This window comes from Eubalaena glacialis, chromosome 2 (genome assembly GCF_028564815.1).
Source record: "Eubalaena glacialis isolate mEubGla1 chromosome 2, mEubGla1.1.hap2.+ XY, whole genome shotgun sequence".
NCBI lineage: Eukaryota > Metazoa > Chordata > Mammalia > Artiodactyla > Balaenidae > Eubalaena > Eubalaena glacialis.
Window position 1 is genome coordinate 62,846,947 of NC_083717.1, and position 20,429 is coordinate 62,867,375.

Genomic DNA, 20,429 nt, shown 5'->3' on the forward strand with positions numbered 1-20,429 from the left:
GTCCTGGGCAGCTCTGGGGTCTATGGCTTCTGTAACTAGGCAGATGGTGCAATTTACTGGGAGGAGAGGAGGAGAGGCGGAGAGGTGAGTTTGAGGCTTCTATGGGGCATCCGAGTGGAGCCGTCAGGACGCCATTGGCTCTACTGGTCCGGCGGGCAGCCCATAGTGAAGCCGTGCGTGTGGCTGAGATCATGGGGGGAGTACACAGACTAGAAAGAGAAGAAGGCCCAGACCTAAGCTGGAGAACAACAGTTAAAAGAACAAAGAGACCTGAAGGGGGAGTGGGGAGGAGCAGCCAGAGCTGCAGGAGGAAGTGTCCTGAACCCAAGGGATGCAGAGTCTTTTGGGGAGTTAGGACTGAAGATGACCACTGGACTCGGAGGCGTGGAGGTTACCTTGGCGCTGGTGGCAGGGCTCACTGGCATGGTGGGGAAGGGCAGGGGAGTGGGGTGAGGAAGGAGCACCAAGGGGGTGAAGGTCTGGGGTGGGGGGTTGCCGAGATAGGAAAGACTTTCTTCAGGGTGCCTAGCTGTAGCCCATAGGATGTGTTTGAAGACACAAATGAGGATGGGGGGATGCAGTAGGCTCCCAAGGAGACAGGAGGGCGGGGCCAGGAAGAGGGGGAGTGAGTCCTAGAGGGAGGTGGCCATCCCCACCACCCTAACAGAAGGAACGGGGGAAGGATGTAACCTGGTCGGGACAATCTGTCATCAGAGAGCGAGATGGGGGCTGCTCCCATGCCACCTGTCATCCTCCGAGGGCAGAAGGTGCGGCCACCTGGCAAGAGCGAGGGGGGCGGGGATGAGGGACCAGAGCTAGGGAAGTGGAGGTGCAGCGAGGGGCTGTGGAGAGCAGAGGGGCATGCTGAGGCAGGAGGCCAGGGAGCCCAGGAGACAATCATTTGTAGCTTTCCTGGCCTTGACTTTTCTCCAACGCAAGTTGGCCTCCAGGTGGCGGCGTGGAGCGGGGGAACGCTACCGAATCCTTCCAGGGCTGTCTTTGGAGGGCAGGCTACCAGGAGGCCGGGGGTGGGGGAGGCAGGGCACTGAGATCCTGTTGAAAGGTTGGCTGAAATGGGGGACCTTGCTGGCTGGTGGGCAGAAGGCAGAGGCAGAGGCAGAAGGAGCTGGAAGGGAGAGGGCAGAGGTCCTGGAAGGAACGGATTGAGAGCTCAAGGAGCAGACGGCTGTGGTCAGAGTCTGCGTGGGACAGTTTAGAGATGGAAAGTTCTCAGTGATGGCGAGGTCTGGGGGGAGGGGGCATGGGGGATGGGGTTGGCAGCTGCAGGGGAATGGGGCAAAGAACCCTGAAAGGTCAAGGCGAGGAGAGACCAGGGTGGTGGATATTGAAGTCACCCAGGAAGGCTGGACCTGCGTGGGGAGAGGAAACCTAGGAGGCAGTCTTCCTATGTGGGGGGAGGCAGGAGGATGTCTGAGATGAGCTGGGGAAAGTGGGGTTCATCTGGAGAGCCCGAACCTCAAAGGCACAGGGGATCTTGCCAGACAGTGGGACCCAAACAGGAGGCACAGAGGGCCTGGACCCCACCTCCCACCTCTGATGCTCCCAGGATGTGGGGGAAAGAGGGACATAGCAGCCTCATAGGTGAACCAAGCGTCAGTGCAGGGAGGAGACAAAAACCACCTGCAGGGAAGAGCTAAGCCCAGCAGGGAATCTGATGGTCATGGAAGAAGGGTTTGCAAGGGTGATCGTTCAACAAGTATTTATTGAGCAGCCGCACCTGCCAGGGCCTGGGAGCGACACAGTCCCTGCCCTCGTGGGCTTACATCCTGGCAGAGGCCCAGTGGGAAGGCTTGGGGTGGAGGGGTGGGGCAGTGGGAGGTGCAAAGGGTGTGAGAAGCTTCCTTGTCTTGGGCAAAGAGGCCCGAGGATGTGAGGAACAAGGGCCTGAATCTCAGTCACGACACCCTGGCTGGGGAGGACTTGTCTCTTTGCCCAGAGGTCCATGGAGCCATTCATTCCCTGGTTCACTCTCTGATGATGTATTGGATGCCTACTGTGTGTAGGGCCTTTAGGTGCGTGGGCTGGGCAGCAGGGTGGAGGGGGCTCGGGGAGCAGAGGGGGTGTGTTGGCCACAAGGTTACAAGAGGAAGGTGACCAGGGTCAGGGCTGCAGAGGAGGGAGGCACTTGGGGCTCTCAGAGGCTTGTCTGCGGGGGGCCCGTGCTGGTGGGAGGCCTCTTTGGAGAGTGGGGTGGTGGGAATGCATTTGGAGGGACTTCCAGTGGGACCTGGACTTGGGGATTCTCCATGGGGGCTCTGCCAGAGTCCCCAGAGGAGACTCCTGCTCCAAGAGTCTGGGGTGCTCTGCCTCCCCCGAGCCCCCCCCTGAGAGAGGCATCAAGCTGGGGAGCCACAGAGAGAGGAAGGGCAAAGAAGTTGTTGAGCCACTGGGCCACACGCGGGGAGCCGCGGAGGGAGCGCCCGCGGGATCGTGCTGCCTGTCCCGCCCGGCGGGGTTGGCCGTTGGCCCTTTGGAGGCGGGCGGGACACTCCTGGGGATTGGCAGGTTGGCTGGGAGTCCCGGTGGTGGCCGGGGTGGTGGCCTGGACTGGCCCTTGGGAGGGAGAACAAGTCCACATGGGGGCACAATACACTCTGAGGGGCAGGCGTAAGATGTGGCGAAGGCGCGGGTTTCTTTGTGCTCTGCGTGATAGGAAGTTGATCCCACGGTGGATGGCAGCTTGCTCCTGGTGAGCGGCAGGCTGTCCGGGACACTCAGCATCAGGGACGGCAGCTTGCTCGGCAGGATGGTGGGGAGGCCAGGCTGGGGGTCGGCATGTGCCACGGGGCAGACGAGAGGCCCGGCAGGGGTGGGACGCTCGGCGAGCTCTCGGCGGGGGTTGGGCTGGCGAGGAGGGAGGTGCGACGGTCTCCGTGGGCTCCACACGCTTTCCAACACAGAACCTCAGACTGAGGGCTGGAAGGGACCTCAGGGGCCACCCAGTCCAACCTTCCACTCTATTCCGATCCCTTTTGCCCCTGGACAGGTGACAGCCCAGCCTCCATTAACAAACCTCCAGGGACAGAAGGGTCACAACCCGTAAGGTCACTTGTTCCATTGTGGGATGGCTTTAAAGAAGTTCTTCTTACATGGAGTCACCATGTGCTTGTTTGGGCCCTGCACGGGGCTGCCCTGCGCCCTCACACCCCCAGAGAGCCCTCAACAGCTGCCATTAACCAGGGAATGAACGCTTGTCCGCCCTTCTCACCGAGGACTTAAGAGGGCAGAAAATGCATAAGGAAGCTCCAGACACAGGCATTGGCTAGTCCAGAAATGAGACAGAGCTCTGGAAGGAAGCCCTCTCCCAGCTTTTCAGAAGAGTACATATGATTACTGAAGGCTCCTGCCCTGGTATGGAGGGAGGGTCGGGGTGATCCAGACCACAGCTGGCATTTGGAGACTATCCTCTGGACAGCTCAGGACTCACTGCCTTGCTGGTAAATTCCCCAGGCGCAAGGCGAGTCTGAGAGTCACCTGCTGTGGCTGCGCCCCCTGGGACCTGGAATGGGGGGAGGCAGGAGTCCTAGGCCGAACTTCTGAACCACTCACCGAGTTTTCGGCATCTGAGTCTTCCGAGCTGCTGATCACCACGACGCGCTCCTCTGAAACGGGGTAGGGGAGACAATGTTAGGGCCTGCCACGGGTGCCCGTGGATGGAGCCCAGGGTGTTCTCCCGTGGGGATCCTTGCAGGCCAGTGGACCGGGTGGGTGACGTGTGCCCTGCAAGGGGGGATGTGAACATTCAGCGTGTGAATCTGCTTGTGCAGAGGGGTTATTCAAGGTGGCTTTCCATCACTGCCTACTGTGCCTCGCCTGTGAACACTTAATTCAGCTGTTGGCCCTGGAGTGATTCAGAATTTACTACCTTTAGAGGGGGCGTGACAAGCACCACCTGGTTTGGAACCTTTTGCCGTCCTAAAGCAGCACACTGGTTTGTTCCATTTCTCAGCTCCCTGAGCCACGAGATGTTTGAGTTAAAAGATATTTTATCGGGCTTCCCTGGTGGCGCAGTGGTTAAGAATCCGCCTGCCAATGCAGGGGACACGGGTTCGAGCCCTGGTCCGGGAAGATCCCACATGCCCTGGAGCAACTAAGCCCGTGCGCCACAACTACTGAGCCTGCGCTCTAGAGCCCACGAACCACAGCTACTGAGCCCGCGTGCCACAACTACTGAAGCCCACGCACCTAGAGCCCGTGCTCCACAATAAGAGAAGCCACTGCAATGAGAAGCCCGCACACCAGAAGGAAGAGTAGCCCCCGCCCGCCGCAACTAGAGAAAGCCTGCACACAGCAACAAAGACCCAACACAGCCAATAAATAAATAAACAACTTAATTAATTTTTAAAAAGGATACTTTATCTAGGTTAATCAAAACCTTCTGATTACCAATAGTATTTGTGAGCAAGGATTATCAGTCAGGGCTGAGTGTGTGACCAGGGTCGGGGTTCAGTGTGACCAGGGACAGGGGTCAGTGTGGGACCTAGAATGAAAATAAAGCTGGACTCTGGGTAAAACAGATCCAGGAAGAACTGTCTTGAACGTTGCAGAATTCTATGGGTTGACCTCAACTCACGTGAAAGGACTCCCTCTCTGGCAGGGGCCATAAAAGGTATCTAGGACAAACGAGGTACCTTAGGCAGGTGGCAGAAAAATCTGGGAACCGATGGGTGTGGACTTTACCCAAGTCCTCTCTGGGCACATGCCAGGCACCCACCAACAAACATTTCTTGGGGAGACCCACCCCGTGCAGAGCCACAGTGCTGGGTTCTGTAAGAGTGTGAACAGTGTGTTAGGGGAAGGAAGTAAGATGTGGTCTTTGGCCCGTCACGCTCGTCACACTGGCATCCCAGCAAAGCACAGGCTAAACTATCCACTCTCACCCCCCAGACCAACCCTGGGCTTTCCCTTCCCCGTTTGGTGGCAGCTGAGGGCAGGACACACAGGGAATGCTGTTGGCTTTGGGCTCCGTGGGTAGGGTCAGGATGCAGAAGAGGGGTCCCACCCAGCCCCTGGAGGACAGCGTGCAGGCCTCAGCCTCTGCTGCCCACCCACCTCCCTACCTGCCTCCCCAGGGTCGCTGGTCGCATGGTTGCTCTCGGGCAGGAAGGTCTCATTTCCTATGACGGGGCTCTTGGGGCTGGGGACCCTGTCCAGGTGGGGTGGCGAGACTGCCTTGGAGGTGCTGGGCCTGGGCTGCTCAGGGGAGCTCCGAGCCAACTTTGACTCTTTCTCCTCCTCAGACTCCATCTTGATGACCTTCCTGGGGCACTCGGTCTGGCAGGACTTCCTCTTCTGTGGTGTGGCTGTGTTGGAGACCTCCTGTGCAGCGGGGAGTCACAGGGTAGGGTCAGGAGCCTCCCACTGGGGCAGCGGGCAGAGACCAGACCTGGCTGGCAGGAACCTGTGCCCCCCGTGCCCTTTCCTCCTGCTGTTCCCTCTGCTATCTGCCATGCAGATCACGCCTCTCTATACAGGATGCCCTCCCAGGTCAGCATGCACACTGGCCCTGCTGGTGACCACTGACCACCGACCTCTGCTGGCCTCTGACTGCCCTGGGAGGGGCTCATGCTTGGAGAGGAGCTTCCTGACAGGGCAACCAAGAGCAGGGAGAGCGTAGAGTAGGTGCCTATTGAGGTCTGGATTCTCACTTCAGCTCCACCTCTTACCGCCTAGGAGCATCTGGGCCCTCGGGAGGGGAGGGGAGGGCGGGGGAGAACCTTACCTCTCTGCAGGAGTGGTCTTTGATGGAGTAGGCGTACACTGGCACAGGGTGTGCCCCTGGCACCGGCTGTACCACAGCCAATCCCGGGACCTGCACCTGGGCCCTCTGCGCCTCCTCTGGCTGCAAAGTCAGGAAATGAGGGTAGTCAGAAATGACCAGGCAGCAGGACCAGGGCCAGGTCCCCAGGCCTGGGGTCAGCCCAGTCCCCAAGGCCTCACCCAGAAACAGGTGCAGGCTGCCCAGTCCAAAGCCCAGAGCCTATTGGGGACCAGAAGTCCTCCCCACAGCCTCCATGACTTCACCCCCTTGTGACCCTGAGGTGCTGGCATCCAGGGACCACTTCAATGCCTGTGCATCCTAACGGGGCTGGAAGATGACCTCAGGGATCACACTGCCCAACAACTCAAGGCTCGCTTGACAACTAGGCCCAGCCTAGACAACTCCAGGGACAAAGTGCTCACTACTAATGGAAGCAGTTCGTCTCCAGCTGCAAAGTCATAACAGGGAGGAAATCCTTCCACTAAGCTGACACTGGCCTCCCTGTCACATGTTCACAATAGCCAAAAGGTGGAAACAACCCAAATGTCCATCAGCTGATGAATGGATAAACAAAATGTGGGATAGCCATTCAGGGGAATATTATCCAGCCATAAAAAGGAATGAAGTTCTGACACACACAACGTGGATGAACCTTGAACACATCAGGCTAAGTGAAAAGCCAGCCACAGAAGAATACATACTGTATGATTCCATTTATATGAAATATTCAGAAGTGCCAATGCACAGAGACAGCAGATTGGTGGTTGCCAGGGGCTGGGGGAGGGGAAGTGAGGAGTGACTGCTTCATGGGTACCGGGTTTCCTTTTGGGGTAATGAAAGTACTCTGGAACTAGAGGTGGGATTGTTGTACCAGACTGTGAGTGTACTAAATGTCACTGGATTGTACACTTTAAAATAGTTAAAATGGTGAATTTTCTTATGTGAATTTTACAATAAAATTATAGTTAAAAAAAAGAGGATGGTACTTTATTATAATTATTGCCAATCTACAGAGAAGGAAACCGAGGCACAAAGAGGTGAAGTGATTTCCTAAGGTCACATACCTAATAAGGGCCTGGACCAGGGCTTGAATCGTGTTTTTGAAATGCAAGTTCCCTTCCTGCACCCACTTATCCTTTAACATCCCTCTGCACCATCCTTCCCTACCGTGTGACACTGAAGAATAAGCTGGACCTTTTGCTGAAACCAAGTGGGTGACGTGGGGAGTGTCCCTCCAAAAGGGGAGGCCCAGACTCTGGGGCTCAATCCAGGGGCCCTGGCTTGCCACTCCTGCCTGCAATCCTGACCCCTTAGCACCTCACACCCCCTGTGTGCTCAGTGGATGCCCATCCATCAGGAGCCTGCAGTCCGTCCACCCAGTGAAGGAAGGGGATTCCCACACAGCTGGAGGGGGCTCTGGGTTGAGCAGAGAAAAGCCAGGCACTGGGCTGTAAGAGGATGAGGCCAGGGATGTGCTTTCCTCAGGACAAGCTCTGTCCCTCCCGTGTGGTGGGGGACATGGTCAGGCCCACCCTCACGGGGTGAACAGCAGGGATTACCTGGCCAAGCCCAGGCTGGGGAAGGCAGGGAAAGCCCCGCGTGACAGGCCACGTGCTGGGGACCGGGACCCTGAGGTGGGGCTCTTCTTGGTATCGAGTGCTTTCATGTGAAATGTGGGCTCCCAAATCATTGGCTATAATGGACTGATTTCCTTCCCTCCTCCTTGCTTCCCGGGTTTCTTTTTCTCAACATCTTTACAGAAAGGGAGGAGAGCTGGATCAGAGAGCGCACCTGTGTGTGGGAAGGGGCGAGGGGATGATCTCCCAGGCCCCTAGGGAAAGTATACAATCTCCACAGTACTCTCTGTGCCAGTGTTCTGCAAACTACAGTTGTGACCCATGAGTGGATCGTGAAAGCAATGTCATGACTAGCATTTTTTTGTATTACATAGAATAGTACAGAACAGAAAATTAGAGTACCTCCCATATTTATAAGCATAATTTGTTTTGCAAAACTTCTGTTTTAGCTACAGGTATGTGCATGTGTATACCCTGTAGGTTAGATGTAAAATATATTTTTTACAGTGGGTTGTGGTCAAAAAAGTTTAAACCACTTCACATTCATTAAGATGGCCACTATTTAAAAAAAAAGTGTGAATGAGAAATGTAGAGAAATTGGAACCGCTGTGCATTGTCGGTGGTAACGCAGAATATGACGCAGCCACTACGGAAAACTCTGTGGTGGTTCCTCAAAAATTAAAAACAGAATTAGTATATGATCCAGCAATTCCACTTCTAGGCAAATTTTATGTGGTATGTATTTGATCACCATTAAAAATGAAAGAGTTGAAAAGGTCCTGGTCTATCCTTCATGTGTGTCTCTGCAAACTGCTGGCATGTAAGAGAACCTCTTTCCACCTGGGCTGTGAACTCCCCCAAGACAGGGCTGGGCTCCTCTCCACCTCTGTCCCAACCTCCCTGACACCCCCTGCAATGTTAATGAAGCAGGGGACACACATGAGGGCTCAGTAAAGAAAAAAAATCATGATGACTGATTTATCGTTGTTTTACAGTTTTAAAACAATTTATTTTTTTTTCCATTGTATTGTGACGTCATTGCAAAAAGAGCCTGTGAGAAACGGAGGAGGGAAAATGTCCGAGCCACTGTCCCACCCAAGTGCTCCTAGTTAAGCCTGTTGGTGTTTTTCATCCTCTCCGCCTACAGGCACAGGGTGGCGATGAAAGTACACCAGCAGTTTCAAGAGGGATGAGTGTTGGCCCTAGAAGCCCAGTTCCTGCCTCCTAGGGCAGGAACGTGGGTCCAAGAGTTGCCTTTCTTCTGGCACAACCAGACCATGCCTGCCACCCTCAAGCGGCCACACCTGCCCTTGGCACGCATGGTGTGTGACCCACTTCCATTCCCCAGCTCCATCCACCCTCACCCCCAAGCCTATTACCAAAGTGAAAGCAAGAGACTTTGCAGGAAGAGGATTCTTCTGAGGCTCCAAGTTCAAGCTGCTTAGTAGCTGGTAGTGAGAGGTCACAAGACAAGACCTGGCAAAATGCCTAGACCTTATTCACACAAGAGAGTACGGGCTCTCTTGCTGTTCATTAACCAGCGACTGGCACCTGGAAGACAGCGCAATCTGTGGACCCAGGGCACTTTCAATTATCATTCATATGATTTCTTTGGGGACATTTTTCATTCTAGCACTGTTTTTAATGCCAAAACAACCTAAATAGCCAAGGAGTCAGCTAAAAATAAACCATGCTACATCCACTTAATGGACCACTGTGCAGATGCAAAAAGGCATCAGGAAGCTCCCTGTCTACTGATAAGGTAAGAATTCCCAAATACTATCATGCCTAGGGCACAATACTATGTATATGTGGTACTGTGCTACTTTTGTACAAAAAAAAAAAGAATGGAAAGCAAATATATATAGTCATATTTGCTTGTAATTACATAAAGAAATTTTGGAAGGATATGTAAAAATTAATAAAGATAGGAATATGGGTATAAGAACTGGACAGACAGGGGACAAGGTGGGAGAGAGACGTTATTACTTTTAGGTTTTTATTTCTGACCATGTGATTGTATTGCTTATCCAAAAAATGGGCTAACTGAAACTTGAACCATCTGTGCCTCTAAGAGGCTGAGAATGGGAGAGTTTCAGAAAATAAGGAGTGAAGTATGCCTGCAAGTAAAGAATTGAGAGTGTGTGCAAAGCTTATTTTCTTTTATCTGGGCAAAAATTAAAACACATTCCTTGGAACAGAGCTGTTGCTGCCTGTTCTGCAGAGAAACTTTTCTTTTTGAGGGTTGTGGTGAATGGAGGAACATACATAAAAAAACTGAAAAAATATTTTAAAAATATATAAAACAAAATTAAAATAAAGTTGCTGGTCAGTCTTAGTGTTTTACAGTATTTGGGAAAACAACTGTTACAGTTTTATTGCTCTGAGTAACTGACAAAGCAGAAACTATCCAGTTTTTGTAGTAAAGGTGTCACGCAAACAAGCAAAATGCATGAAAAAGTCAAATGGTTTGCCTCATTCTCCAAGAGCCACAACTCAAGCTGAACTGTGAAAGTGGTTTAACACTGTATCCTAGGTGATCTTTTTTTCCCTCCTCCAGTTTATTTTTTTGTTTGTTTTATTTATAGTCTGATTTAAAACAATCAGATTCAAGCTGGTTAATTTTAGTTGTGTGACAACCTGACATGATGGAGGAAAACAACCTTTAAAGGGATTGTGTCTATGGTTTGATTCACTTAGAAATTTTATTTTCTTATAACTTAGGTGCAATAAAATGTGTTTTTTCATGTTAAAAAAAATGGGCTAAAATGTCCTTTTTTAACTTTTTTTTTTTGGCTGCACCATGTGGCTTGCGGGATGTTGAACCCAGGCCACGGCAGTGAAAGCCTGGAATCCTAACCACTAGATCACCAGAGAACTCCCCTGGTGTTTTTTTTTTTTTTTTAATGATTTTTGTTTTATTTTATTTATTTATTTTTATTGTTGTTGTTTTTTAATGCACCATCTTATTTTATTTTTATTTATTTATTTTTTTAAGGTGTGCTGCAAGGCACATGCAATCTTAGTTCCCCGACCAGGGATCGAACTTGCACCCCCTGTAGTGGAAGTGTGGAGTCTTTACCACTGGACCACCGGGGAGGTTCCCCCCTGGTGTTTTTTACTTTTGTATATGGGTATATGGGAAAGCAGTACCCAAGGCAGTTAGGAAGTGGCTTCAAGTCCTGCCCCTAGCTTGCTGTGTGGCCTCAGGTTAAGTCACACACTCTCTGGGAGCCTTAGCTTCATCCTCTGTACAAGAGAAGGTTAGAATCCAAGATCTCTCCTAGCTTTGAAACTCTCAGATCCTAAGTTCTGCCTCCTAACAGGAAGCCTCTCCTGATTGCCTCAGCCTACAGCAATCTTTCTCTCCTGTAGGCCATGCCATGGCAAAGCTAGAAAGGCTGATCACCCTCACCATAAGACCTGCTTTCCATGGAGGACTAGTCAGTCCTGGGCCCAGATCCTCAATAGGCACGTACACCTGGATGACCAGGATGGGGAGCAGACCAGATGCCCGGTCCAAGAAGAAACTGAAGAAGCTTATCCTGGCAGAGAGGAGCCATGCATGCAAGCACCCAAGAGGACAGGTTAAAGGGATGCCGTTGCATTTCCACCCAGGGACGCACTCTAAGTCAGAGCAGTCCACAGATGGGAGTGGCTGCCTCAAGAATGAGTGAGCTTCCTGTCCCTGGAGGGTGTGCATGATAGCTGGACAGCCACAGGTCAGGGGTGCTGCAGAGGTAATGCCAACATTAGAGGGAGTGTGGGCACTTCCCAACCCTGAAAACTATGGTTCTTGGAACTATGCTGGCCCTGAAATCACACCGATGGAACCCAGGCTGCTGTGATCACTGTCTGACTCCTGGCCCCATTCTTCATTTGTCTCCAAGATCCATGTGTGGGGGGAGACGACGGGAAGGTCCACATACCTGGGGTGGGGCACACGGAGGGGAGGGTCATCTGCCGCATCTATCAAGGGCCTGCCTACCAGCGACCACCTCCTTTATCTCCTGTCCATCCCTGGGCCTAACCCCTCCTGAACCCATCAAGAGCTACACTTTGGCATTTAGGAGCCCAGAGCCAGCCAGCCAGCCCTTCCTTTGTTCCCTCCCACTGAAGGCCCCAGTCCAGGTCCTTGCTGTCCCTCTCTCAGGTGCTCTCCCTCCTCTACTGCCTGCAGACACAGGGAGAGCAAGACTCAGTTTCCTTCCTTACACAGGGGAACTCCCAACCCACCTGACCGGCAGGACATACCACCTCCCCTTCAGACCTCAAGCCCATCTCACCAGGTCAACGTCAAAAGTGTCTCTGGGAGTGCGGGCAGCTTCTGGGCTGGCTCTCCTGGAAACAGCTGCATCTGGAGAACACAGAGAAGGTCACAGGCAGGTCAGAGACATCCCTGGTGAGAAGCATCCTGTCTCGGGACAGTGACAAAGGAAACATCCCCGTTGCTTTTCCTGGAGACCCATTCTCCAGGGCCTCTGGCAGCACTGGGGCAGCTCCATGGAGGGGCTGTAATTGGAAAGAAAGCTCCCTGACTGCAATGGGCATGAATTCAGCCAGAAGGAAGAGAGAGGTAGCACTAGAGAGTGCTTGCTTTTGGCTCCAAACCCCAAGCACAGCTCTCTCCATCTTGGGGCTATCACCAAGGCAAAGCATGGACAACCCTAACACCGTTACTGCTCACTGATTTCTCTGCATAGTGAGAGCTCCGTGATACTCTTCTGACCTGCACCCTGTTTTTATTAAATCTAAATCTCTCATGCTTCAGAATAAAATAACTCCTTTCTCTGCCACTGCCCGGTTACAACACCCAAGGCAAGCTGTTTAAACTCTATGCAGGTCATTTCCTGTACATGGGGTAACAGTCACCACCTAGGTGGAGAAGGCACAAGTCCATGCCCACTCTAGTACTGCACTTTTATGAGCCCACGTCCACTATCTCCAAGGGCAGGAGTGAGCAAGGTCTCCATCACTGGCACCTACCTAAGAACCTTTGGATTCTGTAGCCTCTCTCCCCTTACCCAGTAAGGGCATCCTCACACCAGCTGACCAGAACTCAGAGTCCAGCCTAGACATTTTGTCAAAGAGCCATTAAAGCCTCCCCACCCTGGAGGCCCTCTTGTGCACCCCCTGTGTCTCTTGGAACCCCCCCTGATATCTCCAGCTCCTATAAAGGTGCTGCAACTCCTGGATTTGTATTGCAGAGCCAAGCACTGTCTCATTCTCCAGCTATGTAATGTGCCCCAACCTTGTCTCCCAGTTGGACTGGAAAACTCCAGGTCAGGAACTGGTGTGCTGTCTCCATACTTCCCAAGTGCCCAGTACAAGGCAGGACCCATAAAGGTTGGCAGTTGGTCCAGATGGCGGGCCATCCCAGGGGAAAAAGATCTCCTCCACTGAGCCCTAGCATGGTTCTGGGTAAGCACCCAACCACAGGGGGATGGGGGGAGTGGTTTTCAGCCCCTCTGCCCATACCTCATGTTCCAGTTAACTTCTCTGTTGCTGGACACAGGTGGCTTAAGAGAACCTCCTGAAGTGGTTGGTCCCTCTGGGGCTAAAATGATACAGGGTCTGGTTCTCAGCTTTGTCGTTCCTTAACTTCCTCTAGGGTCACAAGATCGCAGCTAATCCATAGGGCCTTGTTAATCAGTCAAACGTGACCCCTCTGGGTGGCTGTAGCCTCGTGTCAGTGCCTCCTCTCCCCCAGATTTATCCTGCACCCTGTAACCTATGATGTGATCAAACCCAAGAGACTTAATAACCCCCCCCCCAGTTTCCTTTTCTGTCATACTGAACTGATCTTCTCTACCCCGCCTTTCCCAAGGGGCAGCGGCAAGGCCCAAGTCCTTAAACGGTAAACAGGCCAGCCATGAGGGTGGCTTACCTGTGCCCTGGGTGATACGAGAGACGAGATCCTGCAGGCGCACCTTGAATTCGTCGAAGCTGTCCGTACGCACGGCAGCTCGCAGGCTCTGGGGCTCCTCCTGGCGCAGCTGGTGGAGTGCCTCGCGCAGGAAGCCGTGCATGTCCAGCACCTCCTGGTCGGAAGCATAGAGCTTCATCCTCTGCACAAGCACGCTGCCCGTACGGATGCGCTGCAGCACAGCATCCAGGCGGCCCAGTTGGCCTGCTATCTCTTCGTAAGCGCGCTGGTACTGTGCATTCACCCCCTCCAGCAGTTGGCGCTCCAGCTCCAGCACGTGCTCCACCACCTGGCGCAGGCGCGCGCGGATCATCTCCTCGGTGTCCGCGCGCACGCGGCCCAGCTGGCTGATGGCCGAGCTCATTTCCGCCTGCGCCGCGCCAAAGGCGCGGTCCTGCTCCTGCAGGTCCTGGGTCATGACGTCCAGCTCCTCCTGCCGCTGCTGGATCTCCGTCCTGATGTCGCACTTGAGCTCGCTGTGGCCCCTATCCAGGAGCGCACACGAGCAGCACAGCGGCTTGGAGCAGCCCCGGCAGTAGATGCTGCGGACACATAAGGCGGGCCTGATTTAGGGCTCGCCTGCTTTTTTTCTCTTTATATTCGTTATTAAATTCCTCTTCAAAAATTACAAAACTTTGAATCATGGTATGTTTCTACGTTCGTGCTTTTCTCAATTCAGTGTTTGTGGTTATGGTGATAGTATCCAAACTACCAATAAAACGTATTAGAACATCAAAAGTTACTAAAGTAATAATAGCTAGCCTCCATCCGTGAAACAATGCCAAGATGGACGTACAAGAAAGTTAATCATCTCTTCCCAGCGTTTCTGAATTTCCTTTCCTCACCTCGGAGGCAACCAGGTGAGCACCCTGGGTGCATCCTTCACACCTCTCTCTATTCAAACAGCTTTACATAAATATCCAGACTATGCTGCTGCTAGCAGAATTCTAAGGACTTGATACATTTCATTCCACTTAATCCTCCATAGAGTTTCTTAAGGGAGAATTACTGTTATCCTCATTTCACAGATAAAGAAACCAAGACATTCAGAGTTTAAATAATTGGCTCAAATATCTACCACAGTTTTGGGCAGGTTGATGTTCTTAAAAAAAATAAGAGCATGCTAAACCTTTGTAACTTCCTCCTTTAATTGAACTTTTGTTCAGGATACTCCTCTAGGTCTGCAAGTATGGATCTGATGTATTCTCATTAATAGCTTCTTTACATTCCAGATGGACCACACTGATTCATTCATCCTGTTAATGGACATTCCAGTGATTTCCTGTTTGTGCATTTTTCCCCAATATGCACAATGCTTTCTGTAGCCTAATGCATGCATCCTTTTGTTTCTATGAAATACATTACAAAATAATAGGATTGCTAGATCAAAGAGTATGTATATTTTTATTTATTTAATATATTTTAGCCAGCAGACACTTCCATAGCATTTACTATGTGTCAGACACTATTATAAGCATTTGACAAATATCAACTCATTTAATCCTTCTAACAATCCTATGGAGTGGGGATTATTATTATCCCTATTTTAAGGATGGGGAAACTGAGCAAGAGGTACAATAACTTGTCCAAGGTCACACAATTAGTAAGTGGAAGAGTCCAGATGCAAATTGTAGTAGGCAGAATAATGGCCCCCATCCAAGTACTAATTCCTGGAACCTGAATATGGTACCTTACATGGCAAAAGAGACTTGACAGGTGTGATTACATTAAGGATCTTGAGATGGGAAGATTATCCTGGATTATCTGGGTGGACCCAATGTAATCACAAGAGTCCTCATAAAGGAAAGAGGCAGGAGGCAGGAGAGTGAGAGAAGGGAGAGGTGATGATGGAAGTAGAGGTCACAGTGACACTATCCTGCTGGCTTTGAAGATGGAAGGGGATCATGAAATACAGAATGCAGGCAGCCTCTAGAAGCTGGAAAAGGCAAGAAAATGGATTCTCCTCGAGAGCCTCCAGAAGGAACACAGCCCTACTGACGTCATGATTTTAGCTCAATGAGACCCATTCCAGACTTCTGACCTCCAGAGGTACAAAACGATACATCTCTAATGGTTTAGGTCCCTAAATTTGTGGTAAATGTTACAGCAGCAACAGGAAACTAATATAAAAACCCAAGCAGGGCTTCCCTGGTGGCATAGTGGTTAAGAATCTGCCTGCCAATGCAGGGGACACGGGTTCAAGCCCTGGTCTGGGAAGATCCCACATGCCACGGAGCAACTAGGCCCGTGAGCCACAACTACTGAGCCTGCGCATCTGGAGCCTGTGCCCCGCAACAAGAGACGCCGCGAGAGTGAAAGGCCCGCGCACCGCGATGAAGAGTGGCCCCCGCTTGCAGCAACTAGAGAAAGCCCTCGCACAGAAACGAAGACCCAACACAGCCAAAAATAAATAAATAAATAAATAAACAAACAAACAAAACGAAAAACCCCAAGCAGCCTGGCTCAGAGTCCATGCTCTGAAACACTGCAGTGCTGCTTCTTCAAATATTACCAGGAAAAATATTAGTTACTTCCCTAGAACTACTGCTGTAATTTACTCTCACCAGCAATGAAAATAATAAGTTAGCCCACCTGAGGCCAGGAGAAAGGATTTTAGCTGGGGCCACTTTGGCCTTAATTACTGAGATCAACTTGTCCCAGAACTGCCAACAGAGAGCCTGCTGGCCGACCCAATTCTAAAATCTTGACACCAGGTACTAGTCCTCAGCTTTGCCAGCTGTCAACCTACCCAAGTCACCCAAGGTGGTAAGGTCCCAGGGCTTGACCCTCCTGCTCAAACACAGGAGACTTATGCCACGCTAGCAAAGCTTTTCTGCAGACAGAAAAGTGTGTAGAAAGTGGGATGGGGGTTGCCACTGGGTCATGAGCCTTGAGCTCCTCCAGCCTCAGGAAATCGGATCTAAGTAACAGAGACCCACATCACCCAGAGGCAGGGCCAGTGGCTGTGGTAAGTGGCAGGTGGAGCAGAGAAAAAAGCTGGGCAGATGTGGATCTGACCTCAGCTCTGTGCCCTTCCTTGGCAGGTCATTTAACCTCTCTGCACCTCAGTTTTCTTACCTGTAAAATAGGGATAATTCCTACCTCATATGGGAGTGCTGGAGAGGATCAAATGAGGTAAGCCCTACATGAATGTTTTTAAAAAAGACTATCGTTATAATTGACTGAAATATTAGTGCTCCCTAATTAGACACTACTAATGAGAAATGTTAAGCAATTATGAAAGGAATGAATAACTCGACAGAGGGCAATTTGGCAGTATTCATCAAAATTACAAATGTATTTATCCTGTGACCCAGCACTCTCCCTTCTAGATATCTTTTCTGCAGCTCTATCTCCATACATAAAAAATAACATTTGTACAACGTAACACAGTCCATAATAGCAAAGAACAGAAACAACCTAAGTGCCCATCACTAGGCAATGAGTTACATAAATTACAAGGCACCCGTACAATGGAGTACTATGCAGCTGAAAAACACTAAGGATGTTCATTATATGGAAAAATCTCTCTGGCAAAATAAGGATAATAATAGGAGTATTAGGAGGATTCGATGAGTTAATATATATAAAAGGTTAGAACAGTGACTACCATATAATGTGTTCAATTATGACAATGTATATTTTAAGTAAAAAAATCAAGGCGTAGAAGTGTATTATAGGGGACCTCCCCTGGTGGCGCAGTGGTTAAGAATCTGCCTGCCAACGCAGGGGACACGGGTTCGATCCCTGGGCCAGGAAGATCCCACATGCCGTGGAGCAACTAAGCCCGGGCGCCATAACTACTGAGCCTGTGTGCCACAACTACTAAAGCCCGTGCACCCTAGAGCCCGCACACCACAACTACTGAAGCCTGTGTGCCTAGAGCCCATTCCCCGCAACAAGAGAAGCCACCGCAATGAGATGCCCGCACACCACAATGAAGAGTAGCCCCCGCTCGCCGCAACTAGAGAAGGCCCGCGTGCAGCAACAAAGACCCTACGCAGCCAAAAAAACCCCAAAAGTGCATTATAGGATGCTGCCTTTTGTGTAAGAATGGAGAAAAATAAGAATATATTCATATTTGATTGCATTTGAATAAAGAAACCTTGGAAGGATACAAATTAATAAAAGTATTTACAGGATGGGGCAGGCAAGAGGTGGAGTGAGGCATGTCACTGTATGCCTTTTAGGTTGCTCTCATGTTTGAACCTTGTGAATGTATTGATATTACCTATGTTTTTAATTAAAGAACAGAATTCTACTAGATGTGGGCAATTAGATAGGCTATAGAAATAAAGGGAGAACTAGAACCAGTTGTCATTTTCCTAGCTTTGGATCCATGGGAGAGGGGCTGAGACTGAGGTGAGTGACCCTTCCTTAGAAAGAGTGCTCCAGGCCTGGGAAGGGGACCCCTAGGGTGGCCTGGCTGGAGGGAGAGCAAGACTTGCTGGGGGGACCACAGTCTCTGCTGGGTCCTCTTCTTAAGCCCCTTCTGCCCCAAATGGGGTCTCCCCAGGGAAACCAGCCACCCTTGCCCCTCTGGATGGAAGGAGACAATTGGCTTCAGCTGTCTGTTGAGGGGCCTGCATCAGACGCCCTGGGGTCCAAAGCCCCCAACTTTCTGATAAGACTGAGGTGCAAACCCTGAATCAGAATGACCCATTGTGGGCCTGCCACCCAGGACCAAGGATGACTTCCTTGGCCTAGGGTTCCTTCACCCTCATTCAAAGGACACTTACTGAGCACCCACTGTGTGCTTGGCACTTTTGGGGGAGACAGAGGTGAGGTGGGCACCTACCCACAAGGAGCTCCATGACAAGGACCCAGACTTAACACAGACAGAGAGGTGTAGCTCTGGAAAGCAAAAGGGCACTTATTTGCTTCTGGAACGCTCGAAAGAATGAACTAAAACACCACGGAATCAATAAGAAGTTGCTCAGCAAAGAGGCTGGATTATACCAGAATTAAGAGAAGAAAACAGCTTAATTCTATTCCAGCAAAGCAAATGAAAAGAAATATGGAAAAATTTTCCATGTTCTCATTCACAACAGCAATTTAAAAAATGCTAAAAAAAAAAATACCTAGACATAATCCTAGCAAGAAATACATAGAACTTATATGGAGTAAATGACAAAAACCCACTAAGAGAGAAAGTCTAAAAACAGAAAAGTGTATCAAGGTCCCGACTGGAGAGACTAAATAGTATAATATTAATTTTCCTCAAGTTAATATAAAGGTTTAAAGCAATTTGAGCCAAATTACGAACGAGATTTTAAAACTTAACCAACTGATTCTAAATTTCACATGATGAAAAAAAAGAAAAAAGAAAAAAGAATAAATTTCACATGAAGGAGTAAACAGATCAAATAGCTAAGAAATTTTTTGAAAAATCAGTGTAAGGAAGGGGATTTTCTCTGCCACCGACAACATTATAGAACTACCATTATTAAAAGTGTATATACTAGTCTAATAGTCAGGAGAATGATCAGCACAACAGACCAGATAGTCCTGAAAGAGGCCCTGGCATCTATCAGAATGTAATATTTTATATAATAAAGAAAGCATCCCAAACTAACGGACATTAAAGGATTTTCAACTATTACATCATGAAAACTGGCTACAGGGGGGGAAATAAATCAAGTTCAAGCTTTGCTTCATACACTACACCAAGATATATTTTTGATGAATTGGAGTTAAATATGAAAAATAACACCATGGAGACATAATAGTTGACTATTTACTCTCATGACGGTAAAGACCTTATAACCACTGAAGAAGTGGAAGAAATCATACTATCAACAGATGCAGCTGCCTGAAAATTCAAAACTATCTATTTTTTGGAAAGACATTCATGACCTCCTATTATAAGAAAAGCACACTTTGTAACACTAAGTGTTGTTCATTCTGTTTTAGATGATTATAGAGACAGCAGGAAGGAAAGGAAAAAGTCTAGATTGATAGTAGTTACATCTTTCTCTTCCTCCCTCCCCCTTTTTACTTATTGAGATTTTCCAAAAGTTTCCGTAATCAATTCTAAACAAACGAGTTTGGACTTTAAACAGGAGGCAATGGGGAACCGTAAAAGAACATCCCCTCTAGGAATTACAACAAGCTCTTTCTCTTCTGCCTTGTGATATATTGTTTTGTTTATCCCTTTATGACTGTTCAGCGAATTGACTGCATGATTAATATTTTAATAGAAACCCCAACATGTTTCCTGGGTTCTCAGTCTTCCCATCCAAAAGCTGCCTGTGTCTAAACTGCCATCCCAGAGGCCACGTGACAGCAGACAGGGTATGGGTCCTGGAGGCGGCCCGACCTAGGCCTGAATCTGAGCTCTTCCACAATTCCTAGCTATGAGGCCTTGAGTAAATTACTTTCTCTCTCTGAGTCTTAATTTCCCCATCTATACAATGGGCATAAGGATGCTCTCTCATAGACTGTTACAAAGACGAGGGGCTGGTGTATGTGAAGTGACCAGCACAGTGCCAGATACACGTTGGACATTCTGGAGCTGTGAAAGAAGAGGGGGCATTAACCGCACATGTACACGTGGCAGGGGAGAGCCCTGCTGCTGGTGGGTAAGCCTCTCAACCTCAGGCAGTAAGGAAACATCACCACTGAGTGTGGTATCTGGGCTGTTCCCTTCCCAGTAGGGACAGGCCGCCCTAGACCAGCCACACTTCCCACTAGGACCAGAGCAGCATGGCACTTCTGCTGTCCTAGGAAACAGGGTAACTCAGAATGCAGGAAGCAAAAATCCTATGAAAACAGGACTAGTGGAGGAGAGATGGCCCCAGAGCAAAACTCCAGGGCAGGCCCTGGCTTGCCTGAATGGTGATGGAAAAACTCTCCACCTCACCGTCCCCATCTCAACAAGGGTTGAGGGGAGCTCTCACTTTGGTGGAGTATGGAAAGGAGCAGCCTCCTTTGTAAATTCAAATAATTAGCTAGAGGGTAATTAAAGGGATCCGTCAGTCATTTACACAGTAGTATGGATGCATTTAATGAGGCTGGTTTCCTGCCATCTCCAGGGTGACACAGTTGAGGAAATAAGATTTCTGAAGCCAGGAGAGGAGATGCGTAATTGTAGAGACTGGGATGCTCAAAGAGAGTGAAAGCATTATTCCTGTTGACCTCTCCT

At 50.0% G+C, this 20,429-nt stretch overlaps 1 protein-coding gene across 14 annotated transcripts in view; it reads right to left on the reverse strand.

Moving 5' to 3' along the window:
• PML (PML nuclear body scaffold) overlaps positions 1-20,429 on the reverse strand; it is a 43,755-nt gene that overhangs the window by 9,771 nt on the left and 13,555 nt on the right. For 2 of the 14 annotated variants that reach the window (XM_061180065.1, XM_061180068.1), the window contains exons 3-7: positions 13,247-13,827; positions 11,646-11,716; positions 5,744-5,863; positions 5,082-5,340; positions 3,571-3,623 (exon numbers count right to left, since the gene is read on the reverse strand). In XM_061180065.1, the coding sequence (XP_061036048.1) occupies positions 3,571-3,623; positions 5,082-5,340; positions 5,744-5,863; positions 11,646-11,716; positions 13,247-13,827 (1,084 nt within the window). The other 12 variants (XM_061180076.1, XM_061180066.1, XM_061180063.1 and 9 more) reach the window with 12 other exon arrangements.